Below are 13,329 nucleotides of genomic sequence, written 5' to 3'. Positions count from 1 at the left end.
CTCCACTGTTTGAGGGGTGCACATTCTCTGTTCTACGTGCCTCCCTTGAGTTACTAAACTTGCAAACCATCTATGGATGGAGCAATGCAAGTTTGAATGCATTACTCAAGTAAGCTTTAAAGTCTATTTTGCAAACATGGTGAATTATGCTAGTGGGTCAATTACTCGAATGCAGACACTCTTGCGTGGAAGCATATTGAAGACACATGGTCGAGCTTCAAGGAAGAACCTAGGAGCTTGAGACTTGGATTGGGTATGGACGGTGTGAACCCATTTGGTCTCAAAAGCACCTCTTACAGTGTATGGCAGTGATATTGGTGAATTATAATCTTCCACCCTCTATGGCCACTAAGAAAGGACATGTTATGTCATCCCTTCTAATTCCAGGGAAACATAAAGTCAAAAATCCTGATGTTTATTTGGAGCCTTTGATTGATGAGCTAGAGATACTTTGGAGAGGTATCGAGGTGCATGATGTGAGCAGGCCTCCCTCGTTTACGAGCTTGTGAGATGATTGCGGTGAAGCTTGCTATTACTACAATTCGTACTCCCACTGGATGCATGAGGTGTTTGAAGGGGGCCTTTACAAAGAGCAAGAAAAGAGGTGTAGAACAATTATATGGCTTGAAATCTCATGATTGGCACAAGATGCTCCAAGTAAGTATTTTATGTGCATAATATCTTTTTCCTTTCTTCAAATTTGTGAGTGAATTAGAAGCAACTAATCAACCATTCCTCGTGTGTTTAGTTCATACTACCTACTAGCATTTCTCGTAGTGCATCGAAGGACGTGAAAGATTGTATTTACAAGATGGACGAGCTTGTGAGGTACTTTACATGATACAAAATGTGATGCGTATCAATGCTCCATGCAAGGTGTTCATATTGCTAATATGGTGTACTTTTTCATTTCTAGGTATGTGAGATCAAAGGAAATAGATCCCACCACGCTTGAGAATGCTCGAGTTATGTCAGTGGAGGTGGTTTGTTTAGTGGAGGAGACATTTCCATGTTCTATTCTCACAAGCCAACTACATCTCATAGTGCATTTGGTGGATGAGATTGCTATATGTGGTACTATACATGCACGATGGTTGTTCTTCCTCGAGTGCTTCATGAAGACCTTGAAGGGTTTCGTGAGACAAAATGCAAGACCCGAAGGTAGCATGGCCGAGGGTTGGTTGATACAAGAGTCACTTGTATATATTTCTGAGTTTCTTGTTGATGTGGATAGCTCTCTACCACGACTATGGAGAGATGATGAAGACCTAAGGATGACCTCTATCGTGCCTCAAGGGAAAGGACGCAACAAAGTAATAGACATGGAGTTGCTTAATAATATCAACCTCTATTGCGTGCTTAATAGTGATGTGATGAAAAGATGGGTGACAAGATACGAGGATGCAAAGGCAAGAAGACAAGAAGAAAGGGCCCTCTTTCGTACACACACCACGGATCTCATGTGCCATACCCTCAGTATCTAAGAGCACTTCCCAAGGATATTCATGTGGATTGGCTACTTGACGAAATGGAGAAAGCAGAGAAAGACGAGGGGATGCATATCACAATGGAAGAATGGGAGTATGCTAGGGGATGCATGAGCAAGATCGGTATATAGAATGTTATGCATAAGTTAGGAGCTTTCAATAATTTAGATTGCTTATTTAATTGATTTTGTCTTGGTGTAGTGCACTATGTTCAATGCTATATGGTGTTAGGGCAAGCATTTTTGAACACAACGGATTGATGATAAGAGAAAGACACAAGATTGCGGTGTCATTGCTAGCTTTGAGGGAGCCAATGGAGCCATGGATGATTATTGTGGCATAATCCAAGATATTATTAAGCTTGACTTTCGACGCTTCTTTGTGTATGTTTTGGATGTAAAGTGGTTTAAGGACGTGGTGGAAAGAGGCCCTAATGCAACAATCAAATGCCATGCAAGTGGCTTTGTAACTATTGACTCCACAAAGTTTTGGCAAAGTAAGAACTCGGGGGGGTCACTATATGTAAAATATCCCTATCGCGTGCGTTCAAGGCCTATATTTTAAATCCCTTATTTGTGAATTTTTTATTCTATACAATATTTCCTTTTCTTTATGAATCTGTAAATTTTTTTGAAAAAAATTTTAAATCATACCCTTATGTAAATATATTTCTGTAAGTTTCATAAATTAAAATTATGCTTCTGTTGAACGCACGTGATATTCACATTTTTTTGTGAGTGACCCCCCCGAGAGTAAGAAGGACACACTAGTACTACCACAACAATGTGAACAGGTACTGTACACACATATAAAAGTACTCACTTTTAAATATTTGATACCTTCGATGCAAGGAAAATAACATGATTGTATTTGTGTTTGAATTAGGTTGTCTATCAACCAATGGTGGATAATAACAGATGGTGGCATGTCATACCTATTATGCCATGTTCCAAAGTGATGTATAGTACATTTACGAATATGGAGCGTATGGAGGATGATCATGGCCATGGAGGTGATGATGACCATGATACAAAAGAGGAGGATGATCATGAGATAGGAGATACAGATATTGAGGCCATTACCCATGAGGACGAGCCTACCATTGGTGATGCTGATTTCGATGAGCACATGAGTAGCACAAGTAGTAGTGGGTTGAATGTATTTGTAGATCTAAACACTTGTTTGGATTTTGAAGTAGATAGTTTGGCAAGGGTTGATCTCATTGAGGATGAGATTGAACCGTAGCCCATCATTGATATTGGCTAAACTATTTTACATATTGTCTCATTCTCCTCACCTCACTTATTTTTTGTATATGTGGGTTTGTAAAAAAGCATTGATGTTTTTGTTAAAATTATGTGCTTTGGTAATCATGGGTAATTTTTGGAAAGCAGTGATATACATTTACCAGCCTACACCAAAATCTCACTTTTTGTACTCTCTATTTTGCATCTAAATACACGTCTAATTCTCAATGTAGACGCACTAATAGATGCACTAATAGATGCCCTAATACACGCGTAAATAGACGTGCTAATACACGCGTAAATAGATGCGTTGTTAGACGCAGTATTAGATTCTCAGTGTAGACGCCCTAATAGACACGTCAATACACGCGCAAATACACGCGCTATTAGACGTGCTGTTAGACGCGCCCATAATTTCTCTATTCAAGCAACGCCTATAGACGTGCCTGCTATTTTGCGCATCTATCACGCACGTCTATAGTTGCTTTGTGTTGTTGTGTGTCATGTTTGTTACGATATACAAGCCTTAAGGCAACCCTTTGCATCTCATTAGTGATAATCATGAGGGAATGTTGTCTAAAATAAAATTCAATTTTCATGTTTCTCAATCATCTCTATGTGAACCATAATGAACAAGGGAAATGTTGATGATTTTTATAAGGTAATTTTTGAGATCAAGAACTACAATGGCAGATCATTAAGAGGTAGCAACTGCCTTCTACACTCTCAATTATACATTTTTCAATCAGAGTCCACCATGAGATTAGCCCTATGGATAATTAGGAATGTCTTTGGAATGGTTTGTACATCTTGAGGTCCTCTATTACACTTTGCATAGATCCTACAAGAGCTGCCAAGGAGATGATTAGGCACACAAAAGTGAGTGCTTGAAGAAGATACCATTTAAGACTCCACTTTTGTGTCTTCGATTGAGTGATATACATTTGGATGGGGAAGTAAACCGTGAGAGGCCAAAAAGACAAAGCGCCTATTATGCCAAGTATGTCATTGAAGAAAGGGAGGATCATAGCAACTAGTGTTGTGAAAACCACAAATGTGGTCCTCCACACTAACCTAAATAAGTTGATATCATTTACAGCTCCAAAGAATGGGATGGTTATCTTGTAGACCTTGTGGATTAATGGGTTCTTTGGGAACTCAAGTGAGACATATGCTTCAACAAACGCAAAGAGAGGTTGGGAAAAGACCTGCACATGGAAGTAAGCAAAGAGTTAGAGATAAATGATTAAGAAAATATTATCTATATTAGAGTGAAATATTTTCTATGTGATTTGTTATTTCATAAATAAGACTTAGAACATGAAAGAGCATGGAAGAGGCTTAATTAGAAGTTAAACAAAGATGGAATGAGACCTGAAATGCTCCTACTAGGTGTACAACTACACATGCATTTGCAATATCGACAAGCCAGTAGGGCTCATAATAGCCAAATCCTGTAAGGAGGTTTCCAGGGGCCTCATTTCCAAAGGCCGCATAGCCAATACAACCACATAGCATGTAGAAGATTGTGGTGGTGGAGACTCCTAAAAGGTTTGCCTTCTTCATAGTTTGGCTTTCTTTATGAGGAGCGCAAATCGTATCCTAGATACATCAATTCATCCTTGATTCAATGTGACAATAAAAATATTTTTTCAAATTTAAAGCTCAAAATAATATTTAAGCAAAATTTGCATCAAGAGGTTGTAAAATTTTAAAGGCATACTTGGATCTCGATGAGGATCATGGAGTAGGAATAGGCAAAAGCAATGTTTCCAAGAGCTTGAAAGATAGGCCATATGTTATTTGTGTTGTGAAGTAGAAAGGTATCCTCGGAGTAAATTAGGCCACCAAGTGTTCCATGTGAATGGTCCCTCTCTGCAAAATTATCACACAATGAGATTATTTCACAAGATCCACATCTTAAGTTCCAAGAACTTGTTGCTTTGCTTCTTTATATTTTCCTCATTTGTGCTTTATATACTTCAAAGATGAAAAATAAAAAAATTGTGTGAGAGACTAGAAAAATACACACACATACATACATACATACATACATGCATACACACACACACACACACATATATATATAGAGAGAGAGAGAGATTTACCTATGGATTTGCCTATACCAAGCCCGAATGCAATTGAAGAGTATGAAAAGGACATCACAGCTGCGACTATAGAAAGCCACCAAATCTTGCTAAAGCTAGGGATTTGTGAGAGAATCACTTGCATCAACCCAAACAATATCATGTAAGGGTAGGTGGAAGCGTAACAAAGTGAGTGATGCCCATGTACATGGAAACAATCAGACCTTGTTATGGCCCTGAGGACAAAAATAAACCAATTTAGAGTAATACAATCAAGATTATGCAATCAAATAAGCTTTCTAATCAGAGCTAGAAAGGCTACATTCAACAATGCATGCCGAACAACTCTCTCTCACTTGCATTGTTTGAGGCACGTACAATTAAATTCAAAAGTTTAATCAAAATACTAATAAGGCAACGTTTTGCTTCACTAATGTTTTCACTCAAGCCATCAACTAATTCACACACACACACACACAAAGTTGCCTCCTTGGAGATGTTGTTGAGGCATGAATAAAAAAGAGTATGGCACTTACACCATGCTAATGGAAGCAGTGATGGTGTAGCCAATTGCAATGCCAACGAAGTTGCCATATTGTGTGAATGCACAAAACTTAGTTTGTGCTTCTCCTGGCCAAGTATGCACGGAGACCCATGTTAATCGTGTAGATCAACGAGACAACCAGACTTCTATGAAAACAAAAGAAAATAACACTAACTTTGAACTACACAAATGTATTCTATAAAAGTGTATAGGAGGCAAATTGCAATTAATGAACATTTTGTTAACTTGAGGAAATATTTTTGTGGTACACGAAGGGTAATAAAAAAATTGGAGAAAATATGGTGTGGTATATATATAAAGGGAAATAAAAAAATGGAGAGTGCTAGAACTTTTTAGTACCCAAGTTGGATCTAACGGCGTCCATGTAAGTGTAGTTGCGTTTCCCGGCTGGGTCATTAGGAGAGCTGGATCTGTAGCAGTCGGCGAGGAGCAGCGAGGTGAAGTACGTGATGACGGCGAAGGCGAGGAGGGTGATAGGGCCGGCCACCCAGCCCAGCTTGGCCATGCTCCACGCCAGCGACAGCACGCCCGACCCAATCACGGCCGTCACGATGTGCGCCGACGCCGTCCACAGCGTCCCTGCATGAACAGTAAGAAATAAAGGCGTCGTTCTTCAACAGACGTCGGGACTCACCTTCCTGCAGCGATGCACACAGAGCAAAACAGACGATAAGCAGCTTCTACCTGTTCTCTTCGGCCGCCCATCATCGTCTAAATTATCATCACGACCACCAGCCGCGGGTAAGCCAGCTTCAAGCTGGGCAATATGTGCGTGCAAGCAAGGATCCATAGCCTGCAAAGCTACAGAGATGGAAGAAGACACTAGGTTGTGCAGATGATCTACGACAACAGAACGCATCTATTAAGCTCCATTCTAGCGGTATTTATAACACCATTAACCGAAAGTCATGTTCAAAATAATCAAAATAACGGAAGCAAGTGCGCTCTATAGGTACGTTGAAAAGCCCAGTATCGACAATACGAACATAATAATGATTGTTCGATAGTGGGAATAGATGTTCGGCAGTCCGGACATATTATAAGATCTTAGTCCTTATATTTTAAGGACGCTTTCTCCCACATCCATCCAAATTCTAAGCCTACTTGGCTTTCTTATATATATTCTAAAAACACTTCTTCCTCCGTCCACCCAAATCTAAAGTTGGGAATTTTCGTACAATGTATATATAATCTACCTTCAAAAGATGGTCTATGGAGGATCTATGAAGATTTACACGACCAAGCACAAACCCACATGTATATAACGTACCTCCAAAAGACGTTCTATGGAGCATCTAATTCGGTTGCCTCAAAGATTTACACAACCGAGCACAAACCCACATACATTATGTCAACTACTCTTTAACGAACCTTCTTCACAACTTGCTCATGCACCTTGAAAGTTGAGAGGATGGTGGGGCCCATGGGTGATTAGCTCGTGGTTGAGTTGCATGGATGTCTCATGTGGAACTCCACCTTCATTGCATTGCTCAACATCATTACGAAATTCCACTTGCATGGATGCCTCATGTGGAACTCCACATTCATTGCATTGCTCAACATCATTACGAAACTCCACCTTTATTGCATTGTTCATACATTATTTTCATGAGCAAACTCACTTTATACCTTGGCTAGTCAAATTACCACAATGTGCTGGCTGGTCTTCTAATGCTAATTTGTCAAGTTCAATCCACAATATTGCTAGGATAAGTACTTTAGGAGGCACATGAACCTTTAGACATCTTTAAGGGTCTCTTCAATTACCATGTATGTTGTTTTGTGGACCTATTTAGGTGGTGTTGGTAGCTTCAATGCCATGCTTTGCATACCAAAAATTTCACACTTGGTTGCTGAGCAATCATCATAGCATGAAAGGTGCTCTTCGATGTTAAGTGGCTTCTTACTATGTCAACTATTTTGCTCACCCACACTGATCTAATGTGTGAAGGTAGCCCTAGGGATGGCCACCACTTCTACACCAAATTGCTTAATGTGTTAAATCCTACCTAAGTTGTTGGTTATTCCATGTGAAACCTCCCTAGCCATGAGGTTGGAGCTAACACTACTCATCCAAGATTAGGCATAGAACTTTGCATAATAGACTCTCGTAAAGATTGATAAACTACACATCACCTAGCAATAAGTAGAGTACTATAACATTTTACTTAGACTTTATAGTTTTGTCTTACTTAGAATAGTTCCAAACTTTCATGAATATAGTTTTCTTACAAGTTTGTAGAACTTTCAAGTTAATGGCTTAAAATAGTTCAACTTCAAAGTTCTAGATTCATGAACCTTCTATGTTGTCAAGATAGGAAATTGGAGACATAATTTTAGAGCTTATAGCATGGGATGGGTTGGAGCCCAATGATCATCACTAAAAACAAAAAAAAAGGAAAAAAAGAAAGAAAGAGGTAAACTTAAAAGAGTTCCAAAGCTCATAATGGGGCATACTTTTAAATAACATTTTGTTTCTATAAGATTTGATGTTCTAGATGGTTTTGGGTGATAAAAATTTTAAACATATCTTTGATGCATGCATACTCATGGTTTCTTGAGTGAGTGGGACATACCTTGCCCATCACACATGAGGAAAAGCACAATTGGAAGTTGGGACTCGCTAACCTTCTCTAGCTGCCTCAAAAGATGTCTCCAACCTACCTGGTTCTTTGCTTGGATTTTTACATGTTTAACTTGGATTTTATAAAAAGTGAAGCTAATGTGGACTTCATTATCATGCCATCTTCTCACTAGAGTATCATCTAAAAAATGTGCAGTATTAAAGCTTTGTGGAGCTTTTTTGCCTAAAGAGCTATTATTGCACTCCACTTATGAATATAACCACTTTCATAACACACTAATCTAATCTTCCACGTTCATCAAGCTTTCATTCCAATACATATAAAAAATATCTTGTTGGTTTTCCTTTTTAAGACTTAACGATGGGACAAGTCAAATGCTTACTTTGTGTTGGTATGGACCTTCTTGATAAAATCTTTTTGTCAATTTGAACAAGCAAAAGAGATTATGGATAGTAAGGAAAATCTCTCTCTCTCTCTCTCTCTCACACACACACACACACACACACACACACACACACACACATGTTCATGATGACACTAACTTTCTTTGTCCTTTTTCCTTTTAAATTATTTTCAAAAATTAAGAGACAAGATTATTTGATATAAAGTATTTTATCATTCCCTTTTCTTTTTCATGCAAGATATCTCATAGTGCGTGGTCCACTCATTAATTACTTTTTAGTAAAACACATGTGAGATTATAGAACCCAATGAATCTTAGTGTTAACGCCAAGACATGTCCTATAAGATATTTTATGACCCTTCATGAAGGTGACAATCAATATATTATGACTTTGTAATCATCTAAAGTGCAACATTTTAACTTGTAAGAAATCGTAGTTAACATGTTTTCTAAGCCAAAATTTTATCTTGTAAGAATCATAGGGACCTAAGCCAGAAAATGGAAATAATATTGTATTTACATTGAAAAGGTAATATGCAGCCTTATCAATCAAGTAAAGTGAAATATTTTTCACTTTACATAATTATCAACACAAATATATGTTTTCAAGAAATACTGGATCATCAAAAAAATAAACAAATGTTAAAGTTTTACTAAGTCATAATTTTAATAACCAAACTAAATTTTTATTTTTATCTAATATGTTACATTTTAATTGGGCCCTCATGGTGGCTATTCTTAAAAGCCTCTAACAAGTGAAGAGTAGAGTTATTCATATACAAGAAAACATTTATTTTGAGATCACTACATTAAATTATTTTATACAATCCAATCTCCCCGCTTATTTCTTTAATCCTCTATGTACATTACAACAATGCCACTCAATTATCTCAATACCTTCTGCAAGAATGCATTTTGACAACACTAATGAAGATAGAGATGAATTCAAAGGGGTCATGATAAAGTGATTCTCACCAATCTTAAAAGAGAAAGCACTTCCAATGAAGAGTTTGAAGAATGGATCATATGATGGATATGTACTTTAAACTCAATCCATGGAGTAAAAGGGAAAAGGTATATTTTGCAAATATCCACCTTGAGGGATATGCTCACACTTGGTGGAGACACATTTCTTCTCATGGTTATGAGGTCACTACTTGGACATCTTTTAAAGATGAGATGAGGGGTACATTTACATCCAAATTTCACAATTGCAAGGTCATTGGTGCTTTGAATGACTTGGAACAAAGAGGGTTGCGTGTAAAGGAGTACTCACACTGGTTCTTAAAGCTTGTTTTGAATGTAGAAGGGGTGACTGAGAAGTACCGAATGATCAAGTACATCAAGGGGGCTTGAAGTCTAGCATGGATGTAAATTTGCAAAGTCCTTTGTCTCTCAATGAAGTTATCATGATGTTGGCTGAGATATATGAGGAGAAGTATACTCACAATTGGTAATACAAAGGTTTTCAAAATGGTGATCCAACTCCTAGTTCTTATGTGAAGCCTAGTCCAATTAGTTCTACAATGGGATCTTTGATTCCAAGATATACTAAAGTTTATGGTAGGGATACAAAGCCAAATTTCATATTTGGTAATGTCTCTTCCAAAAACCCAAGTGGAGATGGGAGGTATACTCACAATTGGTAATACAAAGGTTTTCAAAAGGGTGATCCAACTCCTAGTTCTTATGTGAAGCCTCCAATTAGTTATACAATGGGATCTTCCATTCCAAGATATCCTAAAGTTTATGGTAGGGATACAAAGTCAAATTTTAGATTTGGTAATGTCCCTTCCAAAAGCCCAAGTGGAGATGGGAAGCATTCAAGTGGTGTGACAAAGAGTAATGTGATCAAAACGAGGATCGTATAAATGAGCTTAAGAGAAAAGGCTTATCCTTCAAGTGTGGAGAGAAGTGGAGCAAGGATCACTACAAAGCATGCAAGGCAAAGAAGTTGTCCTTGAGTATGATTCTCACAGAACAAGATGATGAGGTACATGATGCATGAAATTTTATGGATTAGAATGAGAATGATGATGAAAATCATGATTATGGGGAGTTTCTATTTGATCCCAATGGAGCTCATAGTGAGAGTCATGATGATGGATTACCCACTACTTTGTGTGCTATGGATTGATCAAGGTGTAATGCTACTTTGTGTTCACTCTCTAATGATGGATATGCTGGTTGCAAGAGAAGGGGACAAATACCTTGAGACTCAAGGCTACAATAAATGAAATGGTGGAACATGTGCTAGTGGATAGTGGTAGCACACACTGTTTTGTGAACCAAAAATCATTGAATAACCTCAAGTTGTATCCTATTGCCTTATCCTCTTTACATATGGCTCAATTGGAAAATGGAGCAAGGTAAGGGTGTACAATGGTTTTCAAATGAGGTGAATGTCATGTTCTCAAATGAATACACATGCCACGCTGATTTATTAGTGTTAGACATTATGCTGGGGTGCAATTTGCTATCCACATTTGGCACGTTTAACATGGATTTACAACAAGGGTTTATGATTTTTATGCATGAAGAAGGTTGTGTCACATTGAGGGGGTCTTGCTTCTCCACGTTGACATTGATCAATGGCATAAAACTCAAGAAGGAGCTCATGAATATGGATTGTGTTTATATATTACAACTTTGCAAAGATGAAGCTATTGATGGGCAAGATAAAGTAATGCATGAGGGCTTTTTAAGCTTTTAGAAGAGTACAAATACGTGTTTCCAATACCTAAAAGCCTATCGCCAACAAAGAGAGATGTTGATCATGGTATTGAGCTTGAGACAAATGCAAAGGTGGTTAACAAGCCTCCATATAGACTCTCTAAGGTGGAAAAGGATGAGGTAGCAAGGCAAGTTAAGGAGCTTTTAGAAACGGGATGCGTGGAACCCAGCCAATCACCATTTCCTTCACTTGTACTTTTGGTGAAGAAGAAAGATGGGACGTTTCGTATCTGCATTGATTATCATGATCGCAACAAGGTCACCAGATCGGGGTACCATCAAATTAGAATGAAGGAGGTTGATGAGTTCAAAATAGCATTTAGAATGTAAAGAGTGCTATTTCATTTTTATGGTGATGCCATTTGGGTTATGCAACATGCCTGCTAGTTTCCAAGCTTTGATTGAACAAAATACTGCAACCCTTCCTCTTCAAGTTTGTGTTGGTGTTCTTTGATGATATCCTCATATATAGCAAAGAAGAGGATGAAGATTTGATGCATGTAACTAGAGAAGTGCTTGAGATGTTCAAGAGCAATCACTTGTATGCAAAGGAGAGCAAATATACTTTTATGGCTCAAAGAAGTGGACTATCGTCGTCACATTGTGATTAAGAAGGGCATCAAGGTGGATCCTAAGAAAGTTGAGTTTCTATGAAAGTGTCCTACACCTACAAATGCAACTCAACTAAGGGTATTTTTTGTCTTATCATCTCTTTATAGGAGGTTCATGAAGAGGTATGCAAAAATTGCAACCCCACTCATAGACAAGCTCAAAAAACAAGCCTTCTTTTAGGATGCAATTGTAAAGAAGATCTTTGAAGAGCTCAAAAATATACTCACAAGAGTCCCTATTTTGGTTTTCTTGAATTTCACTAAGACATTCATGGTGAGAGGAGCTGATACATGTGCGAAAGATCATGGTGTCATTACTTTTAAGAACCGCAAGTTGAGTGAGAAGGAGATGCAAATGCAATTATATGACGAAGACATGTTTGCTATTTTACATGCTACCATTACCTTTATGGGAGTCACTTTTATGTGAGGAGTGATCATCATGTAGTGTTGAGGTATTTCCTCTCTCAACCAAATTTGTCTCCTAAGCAAAGGTGGTGGTTGGCTACCTTGCAAAACTATGACTTTGAGATTACAAACACAAAGGGAAAAGATAATCTAGTTGTTGTGCTGATGCTCTATCAAGAATGTGGATATGTTCTTTGTCAACCCTCTACGAAGTGCATAGGGACTGGATCATGGAAATTCAAGAGGAGTATCAATTGGATGAGTAAGTGTCACAAATATTGTAGAAATTATAGCATGGTTCTCATGAGGATTTGGTTAATGTTAAGCTTTGAAATTGTCTCTTTTACTTCAAAGAAAGAGTTTATCTTGTGCTGCCTATGTCCGAATACAAGCAAAAGGTGATATAAGAAATGCATTTGTCTCCTCCATTAAGATCAAGTATAAGTGCATGTTTCTTTATGGTGATTGCACGAGGAATATTTTCTGCATATTTTCTGCATACAATACAGAAGAATGATAACACTTTAATGTGTTTACATACTTAATAATATTAAAACAAGTGATCCTACATTATCAATGAGAGCTAATTACAACAAAACATCCACAAGTTTACTTTCGTTTCATGCTCCCATACTCATCTATGACGATGGCTCCTAGACTTGATTGCATTTCCCTACTTGATTGGTGAAGATTGAAATACTAATCGATCTCCATCTCTCTCAAAAGAATATAAAGTTCCTAGAGGCCTACTCTTTTGTGTATCGGAACGTAGCTCCTCAACACGTTGCTCTATTTCTTGCGCACTTAACTTGTGATTGTTAGAAGCAGCTGTACCTGCAAAAATAACTCTCACTGAGAAACATACTTTTTAACACACAAAATTGCTGAAGAAATCATCTTAAATAACATCCTATTGAAAAAGATCTACCTTTAGTTTTCTTGGCACCCTCTGCCATAGAGTCCTTGATTTCAACTATTCTCTCTTTATTCGGTCGTAGTATATGTAGCCTCGTCAATTTCTTCAACACCCTCTACCCCCACAGAGTCCTTGATTTCAACTATTTTCCCTTTATTCGTAGCATATGTAGCCTCATCAATTTGTTCGACAATCTCTTCTTGTCTCTCCTTGGTTGCAAAAGTCTCTTGAAGCTCTTCATTAACTTTATCTTTATTCTCACTAACCTCAACATTAACTTGCAAATC

At 37.8% G+C, this 13,329-nt stretch overlaps 1 protein-coding gene across 2 annotated transcripts; it reads right to left on the bottom strand.

The window, feature by feature from the left end:
• Positions 1-3,363: 3,363 nt before the first annotated feature.
• Positions 3,364-6,276, bottom strand: LOC147637026 (amino acid permease 3-like). Of its 2 annotated transcripts, XM_086800641.1 has the most exons (7): positions 6,071-6,276; positions 5,726-5,965; positions 5,358-5,451; positions 4,843-5,057; positions 4,458-4,609; positions 4,109-4,336; positions 3,364-3,942 (listed from the first exon to the last, which is right to left on the bottom strand). In XM_086800641.1, exons 1-7 carry the CDS (start codon positions 6,243-6,245, stop codon positions 3,514-3,516), a joined length of 1,533 nt encoding a protein of 510 aa, XP_086656767.1. In that variant the 5' UTR covers positions 6,246-6,276; the 3' UTR covers positions 3,364-3,513. The 2 variants fall into 2 exon arrangements, with proteins under 2 accessions (XP_086656767.1, XP_086656768.1); XM_086800642.1 differs by lacking the exon at positions 4,109-4,336 and having other exon boundaries at positions 6,071-6,270.
• Between the last annotated feature and the right edge of the window lie 7,053 nt (positions 6,277-13,329).

This window comes from Cibotium barometz, chromosome 7 (assembly GCF_041138505.1).
Source record: "Cibotium barometz isolate CiBa-2024 chromosome 7, ASM4113850v1, whole genome shotgun sequence".
NCBI lineage: Eukaryota > Viridiplantae > Streptophyta > Polypodiopsida > Cyatheales > Cibotiaceae > Cibotium > Cibotium barometz.
Note: the sequence above shows the minus strand (reverse complement) of the source record. Positions and strands in the feature narration are given on the sequence as shown.

What these genes read in the sequence shown, in the direction of transcription:
- LOC147637026 (XM_086800641.1), bottom strand. Translation starts at nt 6,245, where the DNA reads ATGCGTTCTGTTGTCGTAGATCATCTGCACAACCTAGTGTCTTCTTCC. An exon ending in ACTGCTTCCATTAGCATGGT is followed by an intron (nt 5,058 to 5,357) that starts GTAAGTGCCATA and finishes TTTTGTCCTCAG; the next exon opens with GGCCATAACAAGGTCTGATT. An exon ending in TGGTATAGGCAAATCCATAG is followed by an intron (nt 4,610 to 4,842) that starts GTAAATCTCTCT and finishes ATAATTTTGCAG; the next exon opens with AGAGGGACCATTCACATGGA.